Raw genomic sequence first — 16061 nt, 5'->3', positions numbered from 1 at the left:
ATGGAGTAGCCATCATGGTCAACAAGAGTCCGAAATGCAGTACTTGGATGCAATCTCAAAAACGACGGAATAATCTCCGTTCGTTTCTAAGGCAAACCATTCAATATCACAGTAATCCAAGCCTATGCCCCAACCAGGAACCCTGAAGAAGCTGAAGTTGAACAGTTCTATGAAGACCTACAAGACCTTTTAGAACTAACACCCAAAAAAGATGTCCTTTTCATTATAGGGGACTGGAATGCAAAAGTAGGAAGTCAAGAAACACCTGGAGTAACAGGCAAATTTGGCCTTGGAATATGGAATGAAGCAGGGCAAAGACTAATAGAGTTTTGCCAAGAAAATTCACTGGTCATAGCGAACACCTTCTTCCAACAACACAAGAGAAGACTCTACACATGGACATCACCAGATGGTCAACACCGAAATCAGATTGATTATATTCTTTGCAGCCAAAGATGGAGAAGCTCTATACAGTCAACAAAAACAAGACCAGGAGCTGACTGTGGCTCAGATCATGAACTCCTTATTGCCAAATTCAGACTGAAATTGAAGAAAGTAGGGAAAACCACTAGACCATTCAGGTATGACCTCAATCAAATCCCTTATGATTATACAGTGGAAGTGAGAAATAGATTTAAGGGCCTAGATCTGATAGATAGAGTGCCTGATGAACTATGGATGGAGGTTCGTGACATTGTGCAGGAGACAGGGATCAAGACCATCCCCATGGAAAAGAAATGCAAAAAAGTAAAATGGCAGTCTGAGGAGGCCTTATAAATAGCTGTGAAAAGAAGAGAAGCAAAAAGCCAAGGAGAAAAGGAAAGATATAAGCATCTGAATGCAGAGTTTCAAAGAATAGCAAGAAGAGATAAGAAAGCTCTCCTCAGTGACCAGTACAAAGAAATAGAGGAAAACAACAGAATGGGAAAGATGAGAGATCTCTCAAGAAAATTAGAGATACCAAGGGAACATTTCATGCAAAGATAGGTTCGATAAAGGACAGAAATGGTATGGACCTAACAGAAGCAGAAGATATTAAGAAGAGGTGGCAAGAATACACAGAAGAACTGTACAAAAAAGATCTTAATGACCCAGATAATCACAATGATGTGATCACTCACCTAGAGCCAGACATCCTGGAATGTGAAGTCAAGTGGGCCTTAGAAAGCATCACTACGAACAAAGCTAGTGGAGGTGATGGCATTCCAGTTGAGCTATTCCAAATCCTGAAAGATGATGCTGTGAAAGTGCGGCACTCAATATGCCAGCAAATTTGGAAAACTCAGCAGTGGCCATAGGACTGGAAAAGGTCAGTTTTCATTCCAATCCCAAAGAAAGGCAATGCCAAAGAATGCTCAAACTACCGCGCAATTGCACTCATCTCACATGCTAGTAAAGTAATGCTCAAAATTCTCCAAGCCAGGCTTCAGCAATGTGTGAACCGTGAACTTCCAGATGTTCAAGCTGGTTTTAGAAAAGGCAGAGGAACCAGGGATCAAATTGCCAACATCCGCTGGATCATGGAAAAAGCAAGAGAGTTCCAGAAAAACATCTATTTCTGCTTTATTGACTGTGCCAAAGCCTTTGACTATGTGGATCACAGTAAACTGGAAAATTCTGAAAGAGATGGGCATACCAGACCACCTGACCTGTCTCTTGAGAAACCTATATGCAGGTCAGGAAGCAATAGTTAGAACTGTACATGGAACAACAGACTGGTTCCAGATAGGAAAAGCAGTACATCAAGGCTGTATATTGTCAACCTGCTTATTTAAGCTATATACAGAGTACATCATGAGAAACACTGGGCTGGATGAAGCACACACTGGAATCAAGATTGCTGGCAGAAATATCAATAACCTCAGATATGCAGTTGACACCACCCTTATGGCAGAAAGTGAAGAAGAACTAAAGAGCCTCTTGATGAAAGTGAAAGAGGAGAGTCAAAAAGTTGGCTTAAAACTCAACATTCAGAAAGCTAAGATCATGGCATCCGGTCCCACCACTTCATGGTAAATAGATGGGGAAACAGTGGCTGACTTTATTTCTTTGGGCTCCAAAATCACTGCAGATAGTGATTGCAGCCATGAAATTAAAAGACGCTTACTCCTTGGCAGAAAAGTTATGACCAACCTAAACAGCATATTAAAAAGCAGAGACATTATTTTGCCAACAAAGGTCCATCTACTGAAGGCTATGGTTTTTCCAGTAGTCACGTATAGATGTGAGAGTTGTACAATAAAGAGGGCTGAGGGCAAAAAAATTCATGCTTTTGAACTCTGGTGCTGGAGAAGACTCTTGAGAGTCCCTTGGGCTGCAAGGAGATCCAACCAGTCTATCCTAAAGGAAATCAGTCCTGGGTGTTCATTGGAAGGACTGATGTTGAAGTTGAAACTCCAATTCTTTGGCCACCTGATGCGAAGAGCTGACTCATTTGAAAAGACCCTGATGTTGGGAAGGATTGAAGGCAGGAGGAGAAGGGGACAACAGAGGATGAGATGGTTACATGGCATCACCAACTCAATGGACATGAGTTTGGGTAAACTCCGGGAGTTGGTGATAGACAGGGAGGCCTGGCATGCTGTGGTTCATGGGGTCGCAAAGAGTAGGATACGACTGAGCAACTGAGCTGACTGACTGACTAAGATAGTTGAATATAAGTCTGTCTGATGTCTGGACGCCCTCAGGGATGATTTCTATTAATTTCTTTTTATACTGTGAATGGGTCATATTTTTCTTTGCATTGCTTATATTTTTTTTGTTGAAAAGTAGTCACTTTGAATATTATAATATAGCACTTCAGGGTATCCTTTTCATCCACTCAACTTTCAGGGTTTGTTGTTGCTGCTTCTTGTCATTCATGTGGTTTGTTTAGTGACTCTTCTGAACAGATTTTTAAAAGTGTGTATTCTTTGCTATGTGTGGGTACTTAGGTCTCTTTTCTGTTAGCTTGATTGTTAGCAGTGATTTGAGATTTTCTTAATCTCCTGGAACAAACCAACCAGTCAAACAAAAGAAGTCTCTAGTCTTTGCAGATTGGCTCTAATGAGGCGCTCTTTCAGTGCTTATCCAGATGACTTCAGTGACTGAGCTTGTGTGTCCTACTTGCACAGAGTCTGAATTAATCAGAGGTGAGAGCTTAGGGTCTTCTCAGGTCTTTTCTGTGCATGCTTCCAGCCTTGGGTTTTCATGTGGCTTTTAGATTTTCTGAAATATGTAGAAACTTTCTAAAGGCCTCACCCCTCTGGTATCTCCTCTTCCAGCTTCTTTCATCCCAGAATTTTTGGTTAGTTTGTTGCTTGTCCGGACTGTTATCCCTTGCCTCAATTGGCAGCTGCTAATACATTTGCCTTTAAGTGCTTTTGATAAATACCTTCCAGGAAGTCACAGCAGCCCCTAGAAAGCTCTAAGGCAGTCAAAACAGAGGGAAACATTTGAGCCAGTCTTTCAGTGGTCCATCCAGCAGACAGGTCAAAACACACAGCTACAGTTCTTTGAGAGTAAGATTTGTGTTGTTCCCTCTGGTACTAGTAACCTGCACCAGGAAGGCAGGTGGTTGTCTTGAAGGCCACCATGGGTCTGGGAAATTGGGGAGGGAAATACAGGGTGAGTTAGAACACCATAGAGCTCCCTTACCAAAATTCAGCAGTTTGTCCTCCTTTATTAAGCATTTCCCTGGTTGTTCTGTTTTTAATTAGATTTCAGAGTTCCAAAAAATGGATTCTGACAGTTTTTGCCATCTTATTCCTTGCTTTTGTGGAAAAGTGGAGTTTTGGAGTTCCTATTCTACCTGTTTTGGTATACTCCAATCTCCCAGCTCTTTTTATCATTGCATCAACTTTAACCTTATTATAACATTAGGGATAAAATAGTCTTTATTCCTTGAAATTAATGAAAGTGCCTTTGGCTTTTGCCAACAAATATTGCAGTTTTAATTTTTAAGCCATTTATTCTTTCTTTCAAGGGAATATCTTTTTTTTTTCTGTTTAAATTTTTTCCTATGATCTATTTATATGAGTTTCATGGTAATAGGCCTTCTAATTTTAAAACCTCTTGGCCGTCATATATTTTTATATTGAATGTTATTAAACTATACTGAATTTATCTTTTAAATTTTTAAAATTTTCATCTATATTCATAATAAAATTGTTCACTGATTTCATATAGTCAGATTTTGATTTCAGGAATTGGCTACTTTCTCAAAATGAATTAAGTCTTTTATCTTTTTCTTTTCTTAGAAAATATGTCCTTTAGGATTGGATAATTTTTGTTCTTTGAAAGTTTGAAATAATTTACTTCTAAAACTATCCCAGCTTACAGCCATTTGAAGGGAGGGCAAACTTTTTTGAAGCTCTTTAAAAATTCTTCCCTAGTTATTGTTCTATTCTGGTTGTCTGCTTCTTGACTTGAAGGGGATTACTTTCAGAAAGGACTTCCCTGGTGGCTCACTGGTAAAGGATCTGCCTGCAATGCAGGAGATGTAGGAGATGCAGGTTCAATCCCTGGGTGGGGAAGATCCCCTTGATCTTTATTATCTGATGATCAAATCTTAGCACTCTAGAGACAGGAAAGGGATAAAATAGTAGCCTAGGTGTGATCTGATGAGAATCTTCAGTATTGAGGCAGTGGAAATGAAAGGAACAGATGCGAATTGTTTTTGAAGAATTGACATGACTTAATTCTTCAAACACATTGTAGATGACGTCCTACAAAAAATATTACTAAAGATTTATTCTGTGAGATTTTAAGTTCAGAATCATATGTAGACTTAAAAGTTAATTAATATTCTTTAGCAAGTAGAAATTATTAAAAATAAATGTAAGATTTTATGTTTATTTAAAGGTACATAAGACATTTTTTTTTCTTTTTTTTTTTTCATAAGACGTTTTTTATGTGTGGGGTAAAAAATATTTTGCTCCAGTATAAAATATCCTGAGTCTTGGTGCTTTCGAAAGACCTCTGTTGCTGGCTGCACTCTTTATTTCAAATTATCATTGTTTTCCTATTATAACCTTCTTGAGCATCTCTTTTCCTCCCCCTGGGTTTAACTTCTTCAGAGCAGACAGCCTAGTAGCTTATTCTTCCTGTTTTTCCTTAATTGCCTTTTTTATTTTAGTTACAAAAGCTGATTTGCTTTACATTATTAATTGATTGAAGATGAGATTTTTCAGCATTGATCTAGGTCAATGAAAATTTAGGAACTGAAGTCAGAAATTAATGGAGATAGAATTCAACTCATGAAACTGATGCAATATCTTTAATGTGTGTAGATAGAGAAATCTCCCATTTATTTGGGTGTATCTTTGGTGTTTCATTTATTTTATTGACACACCTCTCTGATAGATACAAGAAATATAATAAATTCATAAGCATACAATTAATATATAACATTATTAATATTAGCATTTTATTATATATATTTATTTATAAAAAGTTTATATCTCTTTTGCTGTTAACATTATGACTAAACTTTCCTGAGAAGCAAAGGGAAATAACCACCAATTGTTATTCAAATATAAAATTAGTTGTATAGGTTTGCCAAAAAGAGAAAATTTATATTTTTCTGTGTGTGTTAAAATGAATTTTTCTCTTTTTCTAGGATGTACCGAGGGAGAGCATATTTTAAACGACAGTTTTACAAGCAAGCAGTTCAAGATCTTTCTATTGCAGTTCACTTAGATCCTAATAACTGGTTAGCACTGTATTATAGAGCCTGCTTATTTAGGAAGAGTAGCCCTGTTAGAGCGCTACAGGATTATAGTGCTTCAGGTACTTCACCTTCAATGGCACATATGTGGGGATTTAATCTGAGGTTCAGCAGCTCACTGTCATGGAGTGGGATCCTAATGTGGGATGGCTAATGTAATATGTGTATATGGATGGAGGAGCCTGGTGGGCTACAGTCCATGGGGTCGCTAAGAGTGGGACACGACTGAGCAACTTCACTTTCACTTTTCACTTTCATGCATTGGAAAAGGAAATGACAACCCACTCCAGTGTTCCTGCCTTGAGAATCCCAGGGACGGGGGAGCCTGGTGGGCTGCCGTCTATGGGGTCGCACAGAGTCGGACACGACTGAAGCGACTTAGCAGCAGCAGCAGCATATATATATATATATACACTAATGTATATTTATATAGCACATGTATTTTTTTATACTTGTAAGCTATAATAGTTTAGCTAAAAGTGTTTCTAATATTCCCTTTTAGTGTGTGTGATTGTATGTGTGTTTATGTGTGTATAACAGTGACAAAGAGAAAATATCATATCAAAGAAATCTCTTTCTATATATGAACTTCTGAGACTGTTTCTGGAAATCTAGGCCTATTTCCTAGTCACCTTGCTAAAATGATAGTAAATTTTCCTGGTGGGATGAGTCTCACTCCATAGGCCCAGCCGATGGATTAGTCAAATTCGGAGTTTTGTAACCCTTAAACTGAAAATGGGAATCCTCGGTAAGAGGGTGCCAACAGCTAAAAGTGGCCATTTCCACCTCACTCTGTACCAGGACATTCTTGGTCCACAAGTATGTCCAGCACAATTCTGTGCAGAGAATAAATGCTCAGTAAACAGTGTCCAGCTGTTTCCCGCCAGGGTTCAACACTCCAGACATGGCTGTGTTTACCTGGGTGCAAAGTGTTAGAATCCCGACGTCCTTGAGGCAGAATCTAGAGCTTAAGGAAACCCCTAGACCCTTAGGAAGAGAATAGACAGCTGTTCAGAGAAGTCAATAACAGATGATCATTTATTGGTATCTCTAAGTCCATCTGACTTCTGAAGTCACCCTTTCCATGAATATGCAAATAAAATAACTCAGAGCCCACCCTATGTGCCGAGAGGAGTCTAGTGTTCTCCCTTCTATAGCCAGCGATTCCTGGAACTGAGGATTCTTGTTCACTACTCTTGTAATCTTTGTCTCTAATTACTCCTCTCTGATTGATTCTCCGTTTTGGTTCACCAGTTCACTTCTCATGGTTACCATCTGTTACTGAATGTTTTAGGGGTCATTGGATAAAGTTAGCACAGATAATTTAAAATTAAAGGTTTAACACCTTTATTTCTGAAGGTTCATCTTTTATTAGTCTCTGTCAGCCCTGTACATCTGCCATCTGGCCAAACCCCTTTCTTCCCGTTCTTCCTAAAAGCCGCTTTCTCATATTTCCCTCTTCTCCATGTCTTGGGCTCCTCATCCCCTCTTTTCTAGGCTATCACAATAATATAAATCCTTGTCAGTTGATTATTCAGAGCTGACCAACTTTATTTTGGCCTCAGTCCTTTCCTATAGGTTAGCCTAAGGAATTTTATCTTTCATTAAATGGATCCTCAAGATATTCCTCTAAGCTAATAATAATGTCTAACATTCATTAGACATTTCACAACTTTCCAGGCACTATTCTAAATGCTATATAGGGAGTGTCTCAATTACTCTTCAGAATAATGCTATGAGGTAGGTACTATTATCATCTCCATTTTACTGATGACAAAACCGATGCACAGAGGGGTTAAGTAATTCTAATACATTTTTCCCCCCAAAGGGAATGTTTCTGTTTTTCAGAGCAACCACCCAAATTGCAGCTAACTTTCTCCTTGTTAGACAGTCATACTGTAAACTGAGCAAATGACCTTCAAGTGATTACTTAATCTGTGTGATCATTGCTTATACTCAGTATACTTCCCAGAATACAGTGCTGTGAATATTTGTGCCCCAGACTGTGAACATTGTGTATCTTTTTTTTTTTTTTGAAAACTTTCCCTTTTTAGCTAGAATGTACTTGAGAAAGTTGGAAGATGTAGATCATATGTTGTGTAAACCTCATCTAATTCACTGCATGTTTTTGAAAGCTGAGGGGGAAATGTGAGGTGACCTCTAGACTGACCGGTTGTTCAGTTGCTAAGTTGTGTCTGATTCTTTGTGATCCCATGGACTGCAGCACACCAGGCTTCCCTGTCCTTCAGTGTCTTCTGGAGTTTGCTCAGACTGCTGCCCACTGAATTGGTGATGCCATCCAACCATCTCATTCTCTGTGACCCTCTTCTCTTCTGCCTTCAGTCTTTCCCAGCCTCAGGGTCTTTTCCAGTGAGTTATCTCTTCGCATCAGGCGGCCAAAGTATTGGAGCTTCAGCTTCAGCATCAGTCCTTCCAATGAATATTCAGGGTTGATTTCCTTTAGGATGGACTGACTAGACTGGTCACTGACGAGGCCCACACACCTGGAGTCCTGAGAGGAGGTTACTTGTGCCCTGTGCTTCTGTGATTTGGGACGTGCATAGTCAACTTGCGTGCCTCAACTCCAAGGTCTGTGTGCACTAGAGTGGTCTCTTTGAGCTGCCCTTCCTGGTTTATGTGTATAAGCCTGGCCTCTGCTGTCTCTCCAAGTCTGGGCTTGTACCTGTTGTTTGGCCAGTAATGATGCTTTCCTGTATACCTGATAATAACAGACCATCAAGGGTAATAGCACCTTTCTGACTGCAGTTCACCGAAGTGAATCAGAGGTTAGATTCTAGGCCCATCTTTGACATTGGTTTGCATGGGCAATGTGGACCTTAATCTTTTCATTTGTAGATACCTGGATTACCACCAGGATGTCTTCCAGCTCTAATGAATTTGTGAACCAGGATAATCACATTGTTATTTATAAACAAATATACTTTTATATGTGAGTACTATTTTTACTCACTAAGGAATTACACCCATAGATATGTTTTATTTTATACAATGTTAAAAAATAAGAATAATCTGTAGGAAGGAGTATAGTGTAAAATATAACTCAGATATGTTTGCTCACAACCTGAATAAGATATATACCTTTATTTTTAAGTTCTCATAAATGATGGCTATGAGAATCTTAGTTGTTTCCTACATCGGGGCATACTCTATGCAGATCTGAAATTTTGGTTGCTAGCAATTTGTGACTTTGAAGCTGTTATCTCTCTAGAAAGGTACGTTTTCTTTTTCATTCTTACTGATTTCACTTTTGTATAAAATTAAGAAAATACCAAAAATGCAAGAAAAAGCTTTCTCCCCTCATCATTAGTAGCTTTGTAAAAATGAGATGAATATAAAGTCACCCTAAAATTATAATACTACTTTCAAAAATAAGATTACTTCCAAAATAAGGACTGTTCTCAACATCTGTTTGCTTCAGCTGCTTCTGCAAATTTTAGGGGTTGAATGGGTTTGAGGGGAGTTTATATTCATAGATAATAAAATCAACCAGTAATTAAGAGCAGTTTGGGGATGACCAGGTTAGAACTTTTTGAAGTTAAGTTCATGAAAAATTGTCATCTATTTCTAAAATAATGGCAAAATATTCTGCTTGATATATCATTACAATGTACAATATATGACTCAATGGAAAGAAATCCTCTATTTAGAACTTCTGACTGCATTTTGTTTAGTAATGCAAAAGAAAAAAGCGAATACCATTAGAATATAGGTTCAGGAAGAAACAGACTGAAGGTTATATACGCTAGTCAGAAAACCAGACTGTAAAAACAGAATTTAATTAAATAATTCCCCTTCTTTCCAAAGAAGCATTCGTTAAAATGGAAGTTGTCAGAAAGGTAACCAAATTATGCCATTTTCGTGTCATCGACAGACTGCTTACTGAGCCTCTTCGGGGTAAATGTGGAACTTGACTTAGGAAGGTCATGGAGCATGGCTCCATAGTGGCCGCAGTGGTTTTCTCTGGGATATTTTTGAGTCAGGAAGGGAAAGAAGTGAGTTTCAGTTGCAGAAAGCCAGAAAGTGGGCAGTAGACAAAGGGTCAGGACTTCTACAAAGTTGGGCTAAAGATGTGTAGTTTCTTCATTTTGAAATAGAGGCATGGAACACAATTTCTAAAGTTCTACATTGAAAATTGTTTGATTCTAAGAGAGGAAAACAGTATTTATTTGATATAGAAAAGCAGCTGGGTTAATAACTCGGTGGAGAGGATTTTTAACCCTAAGCCTTGCTGTTTGTTGTTCCACACCCTTTCTCAGGGCAAGGATAACATACACTGAGGCAAAAGCTTTTGAGGAAAACTAAGCTTGTTATTCAAGATAAGTCAAGATTAAGTGAAAAAGAGTGAAGTATTGTTAAGAATCAAGAAGACTTTAGGAAATCTATTCCTAGGATAAATCCTACAGATGTTTATTCCTTATTAAGGATTTTATGAAGGTGTTTGTAATTTTTAATAGAAAGTAGTTAATTGGTTTACTTTGCTTTAGTAAAACTCTGAGAATGAACCCTTGAATAAATTGCTGTATGTATTTTATTAGTTAATTTATAATTGGAGAACATTTGGAATAGTTAAAATGTCTAAAAATATTTTGCTTTGTCATTTTTTTTTTTAAAGAACCATGACTTTGGCCTATATAAATATTGGCCTCATATATCTGCTACATCTGGATAACTACATTGAAGCCACTTCATATTTTTCTGAGGCTATTAGACATGACCCTATGTATATTCAAAGCTATATTTGTCGAGCAGAAGCCTATAGTAAGGTATCTAAAGTTTGAGATGCTTGATTTTTTAAAAAAAGTTTTAATTTCTGAATAGTTGTTAAATAGTATAATTTAAAATGTATCTATGTATTCTTTTTCAGCTAATTACAGATTCTAGTGCATTTATAAGCAATGCATATTAGGTATTAAATAGATTCAGTTAATTAGAAAAGCCCACTTATAAAGCCTCTCCTGATGAGGTGTGAATTTCTGTCTTTCATTTTCTTTAAATAATGCCTTTTTTTCTTATTATGAAAGCAATATATATATGTAATATATGTATGCAAATAAGAATAAATTAAAAACCATTTGCAATCTTATTCTCTAGAATGGGATCTGTGCACTGGATGGGATCCAAATCATTCACATTTTCCTTTAAATTTGGTTTAAATTTTACAAGTTATTTAAATTAAGAAACTAATGTATGCTTAGTGTAAAATTCAAACAATGCAGTAAATAAAAGTTCTTCCTGATTCCAACCAAATTTGACTTTCCAGAGATATACAGTGTTAGCTGGTTGTGTCTACTTTTCAAAGCAGATATTCCTTTCTACTGCTCCACTACTAACCACCCTGTCCAAGATACTGTCATTTCTCACTGGTTATTGCAGTAGCCTCCTGGTCTTGCTGCTTCTGTTCTTTATTCCTTTTTGATGGATTTTCAAAACAACAGCATAATGATCCTGTTAAAACATAAATCAGATTACTTTACTTTTTTTGCCTGGAACCCTTCAATAGCTTCCCTTGTGCGCTCAGCATAAAAGCCAAATATCCTGCAAAAGCCAAAGGTCTGCAAGAGTTCATGTGAACTGGCTTCTCATTACCTTTTGGCCCTCATCTCCTCCAAGTCCTTTCCTCATGTAGGTTTCAGTCAAGATAGGCTGTTATGCTATGGAAAAACAGCAACAGCAGACAAAACTTCAAAGTCGCCATCTTAAAATAATCAAAGTTTATTTCTTGCCCACACTACATGTCCATTGGGAGGTTGCTAGAGGCTCTGTTCTCATTGTCAACATCTCAGAACTCAGTGTGACTACAGTCCCACTCAAGAGTCCTTACCTTCCCGATGGTGGAGGTGGATGACCCTGTGGCCATTTTGGCATTGTCCCCAGGGAGAGTTTCCCTTTGGGAAGGGATGGGGATGGAGAGTGACCCTCCATCACTCCCTGTAGATGGAGCTGAGGCCTTATGCAGAAGTTTCCTCCGAGCATACTTAGAAACCAAAGCACTAGCGTAATACCAAGGTGTAAGGACATATATTCAGAGACTTATTGTTGTGAGGGGGCAAATGTTTCTTCACAGTAACGTTTGAGTAAATTACATTGTATTCACACTCTAGAGCATTATGTAGCCAATAAAAAGAATAATTAGGACTATAGCAGCTGTTTTAGAGGGATTTCCAAGATACCCTAGAGCAAGATTTAGAAGAGTATGAAGTGTGTACAGTATGATCCCATGTAGATGAAACAGTGACAAATCAAACCCTCTGTATGTATGTAGAAGAATACCTTTGCCTACACTGTGGATTCAGCCTCGAGGGTAAATCTAATTTCATGCTGCCTGGAGAAGTTCAATCCCAGGAAAGTTTGTAAAGACCAGAGAATGAGCCTCCATCATTCCCAGTCAGGGTGGAGGCTCATTCTCTGGCCTTTACAAACTTTCCTGGGATTGAACTTCTCCAGGCAGCCATGGGGTCGCACAGAGTTGGACACGACTGAAGCGACTTAGCAGCAGCAGCAGCAGCAGATATGTCCATTGTTGGAACCAGGTGGAGCAATGCAAATATATGACGAGGTGGTTTATTAATTACACCAACCTGGTCAGTCAGAGAAGCAGCAGGCCGGAAGTTGCACAATTAAACACATCTCAAACTCCTTCCTTTTGAATTCCCTCTTTTGACGTGACCCACCCTGTATGAATACTCCCGTGTACAAATAAATTTGGGTCAACATGTCAGCGTAGTAAGAGGAGTCATTTGTTGTCCCAGGTTCATTTTGCTGGAATCTGTTTCGTCCCTCCTTTTGTAACATACCTAATGCTGGGAGAGACTGAAGGCGGGAGGAGAAGGGGATGACGGAGGACGAGATGGTTGAATGGCGTCCCTGACTCAAAGGACATGAGTTTGGGTATACTCTGGGAGTTGGTGATGGGCAGGGAGGCCTGGCCTGCTGCGGTTCATGGGATCGCAAAGAGCTGGACACGACTGAGCAACTGAACTGAACTGAAAAATTGTAAAAATTTGTACAAATCCAGATTATGCCATGTAACCTGTATTAAGATAAGAATCAATGTTTACTTTTCATTGTATATTGATTTTAAAACATATCTTATTCATCATTGTATTTTGTTTCACTCATTCATTTTACCCTTTAAGTGCAAGCTTGTTTTTCCTCTCTTATTTTTAAGTGGAATTGACTTTTTATTTTACCTTCCTTTGCTATCTACTTTATTAACATGAGTAATGTTTGGTGTAAAAGATGCTGTGGTTGAGGGAGAAAAACTGAAAAGCTAGAGAAAAAGCTAAATGAAAGAAACTAGAATACATGATATAATCATATTTATCTAAAACTGTGTGGGTCTGTGTAATCATTCTTCAAACTTAAAGATAATTTAAAAAACCAGAAGACTTAGCATCTTTTTGTTTTTTTTTTACTTCACGGTATCCCATGTTCATTGAGGAATTCCTGCACAATTTCTGTATTGAAGAATGGGAGGAAATAAATATCAGAAAGGAAGCAATTAGTATTCTTATGAGCTAAATTTCTGTTTATCTCTCAACAGTTGCACAAACTGAAAAAGGCAGTAAGAGAGTTATCTTATGCTATCCACCTTCAGCCAGATGGAATCCAATTATATATAATAAGGTATGAGCATAGAAGCAGAATTCTTCTTGGGATAACAGAATCTGAGCTAGCTGTGGGAATCCTTAGTTCTTTCTTGATCCTCCTGACCTCTTTGTCTTACATTTAATCTCCCAGAAATGGCCATCTCCCAACCAGCAAGTCAAATATAGTTACTGTTTTTGTTGAATTTTAAGATAATTTAGGTAATAAGCAGATCTTTCCCTTTGTTCTATTCTTGTTTCAAAACAACTATCTCCTGTTTAAGTTCTTTGAGGCTTCTCTAGATTACTGGTTAGATAGTTACCCCAGATCTCATGAAAGTGAGGCAATATATTTTGATTGTGTCTGCAGAGGTACCAAGTATAAACCTCGGATAATTCGGTGAAAAAAAAAAACCATGATACTTTGAACTGTATTTCAGACCCAGTAGAGTTTGCTATGAAAGGATCCATTGCAAATTATGAGTTATCACTACCAAAAATGTAATTACTAACATGGAAAGTGGATTTACAGATGTGGGAAAATGGACTCTAACAGTGCTTTCTGATAAGAACTTGCTTTGTGTTTTAACTCTTGAACCGTATTTTAACAATTTATGTAAATACTTCTCCCTTTTTATGTCCCCTTGACCTGTGTTTAGCTTTAAAATTTCTCAGCAGCAGAGTGTAACATTTTAAATACTGATTAAAAAAAGACTTGAATATTTTCCTTTCAGGTTCACATTTGCTAAATTGTATTGTTCTCACATCCCCATGCTAATTGGCTTACTTAGACTTACACAAATATTCATAAATTTCACAGTTTTTGTCATATATATGTAAGTGTAAATAAACGTAATTTAAGATCTTAAGTAATATAAAAATCTTTATTTTAGAAAAATACTGATTATTTTTAACTGCTTAGATTTAAAGAATGTTATTTCTTCCAGAGGACAGTATCTTCTTAGGATGAGATGCTATGATCTTGCAAAGTTCACTATTTATCAAGTAGCAGAACTGAACAAAGGTAAATATAATCAATGCAAAATTATAACATTGCCTTAATTTTAAAATACTTCTTTAATCTTTTTATACTATTTGCTATAGCTATGTATAGCTAGCACGAAGAGTGCACTTGAAAGTCAGAGTTGGATTTTGAAACTTTAAAACATCAATTTTGCATGTATATAATCAATTTGTAAAATGCTTCATAACCTGGTGAGTTTTGTGAGAGATTATTATGTGTGTGTGTGTGTGTGTGCTCAGTCATGTTTGATTCTTTGCAACCCCATGAACCGTAGCCCATCAGGCTCTTCTGTTTATGGAATTTTCCAGGTAAGAATACTGGAATGGGTGCCATTTCCTACTCCAGGGGATCTTTCTGTCCCAGGGATCGAATCCACATCTCTTGTGTCTCCTGCATTGGCAGGTGGATTCTTTACCACCTGCAAAGCCCCGAGATTATTAAAGGCTATATCAAGCTTTCACTATTATTTTTTTGTTTGTAATTGGAATGTCTTACTGTTTATTGATAATAAATAGATTTTAGTATCATATTGATTTATTAAATTCATATTGAAAAAACAGAATATTGAATTGCTTGACTGCCTAAAAACAATTATCTCGAAGTCTAGATACTTGGCAAAGTTATTGATAAACTTTCTTTTCCTTTCAGGTCTCATTGAGTTGAGTCCTATACAGCAGGCACTCATTTATTCATTTTGTGAGAACCATGACAAGGCCATTCAGGTCTTGGATGGGATCACGTTGAATAAGCCTGATGTCCCCATGTGTACTCTATTAGCAAAAGCTCAAATGAAGGCCAAGAGAAACAAGGTAAAAAATGTTTCAGTAATGTTTACTAAACCCGTTAATGGATTTTTATATTGTGCTTAGAATTACAGCTTATATATACATTTTTTAACAAAACAATCATGCCATTCATTTATTGATTCTTCTGTTAATTAACATTTAGGTTATTCCTTTTTTTTTTTTTTCCTCTTAAGAATAAGGTTGCTATAAGCATTCTTTTTCATGTCTTCTGTTAACATTGCTGGAACATAGAGGATGCAGTCCATGGGGTCACTAGGAGTCGGACACGGCTGAGTGACTTCACTTTCACTTTTCACTTCCATGCATTGGAGAAGGAAATGGCAACCCACTCCAGTGTTCTTGCCTGGAGAATCCCAGGGACGGGGGAGCCTGGTGGGAGGCCTTCTATGGGGTCGCACGGAAACGACTGATGTGACTTTGCAGCAGCAGCAGAGGATATAAATGTTTGACTTTCAAAAAAATGGCACATCGTTCCATAGGCTTCTACCAATTTATTCTTGTACCTGTGGTGTATGAGTGTTATTGCTTATCTCCATCTTATGATAACTGGTATTGTCAACTTTATTTTTGTCAATTTGGTGCATAAAACTGTCTATGGTCTTAATTCACATTTTTCAGTTTGAGCGAAAGTTGAGGTGTCATTTTATAGGTTAATAGCCACTCACATTTCCTGTTCTATCCATTTCCTGTACACATTTTTGTTTGTCTTGTTCATGTTGATTTTTGGCACTGAAAAAAATAAGTTCTGTGTATGAATCCTTGGTTGGTGGCATGTGTGTCATATATTCTCTTAAAATTTGTGCCTGCTTTTTAAATTTTCTTTATGATGTCTTTTAATGAGCAGAGGATCTTAATTTTAATGTAGTTGACTATCTACTTTTTGTTTCATTATCACACCCTTAAAAAAATTCTTGTTT

General features: G+C 37.4%; 1 protein-coding gene across 2 annotated transcripts in view; it reads left to right on the top strand.

Moving 5' to 3' along the window:
* The window catches only part of TTC6 (tetratricopeptide repeat domain 6), a 215175-nt gene that overhangs the window by 148232 nt on the left and 50882 nt on the right, over window positions 1-16061 (top strand). The window contains exons 16-21 of one of the 2 annotated variants that reach the window (XM_086363463.1): window positions 5600-5769; window positions 8820-8940; window positions 10341-10491; window positions 13272-13354; window positions 14262-14338; window positions 14987-15147. In XM_086363463.1, coding sequence (XP_086219589.1) covers window positions 5600-5769; window positions 8820-8940; window positions 10341-10491; window positions 13272-13354; window positions 14262-14338; window positions 14987-15147 — 763 coding nt within the window. The remainder of the gene's footprint in view (window positions 1-5599; window positions 5770-8819; window positions 8941-10340; window positions 10492-13271; window positions 13355-14261; window positions 14339-14986; window positions 15148-16061) is intronic. The other variant, XM_086363462.1, reaches the window with a different exon arrangement.

This window comes from Bos grunniens, chromosome 21 (genome assembly GCF_055505025.1).
Source record: "Bos grunniens cultivar Pamir isolate PY7600 chromosome 21, Bosgru_T2T1.0, whole genome shotgun sequence".
Taxonomy (NCBI): Eukaryota; Metazoa; Chordata; class Mammalia; order Artiodactyla; family Bovidae; genus Bos; species Bos grunniens.
The sequence above is the reverse complement of the archived record's forward strand: the minus strand, read 5'-3'. Positions and strand labels throughout refer to the sequence as shown.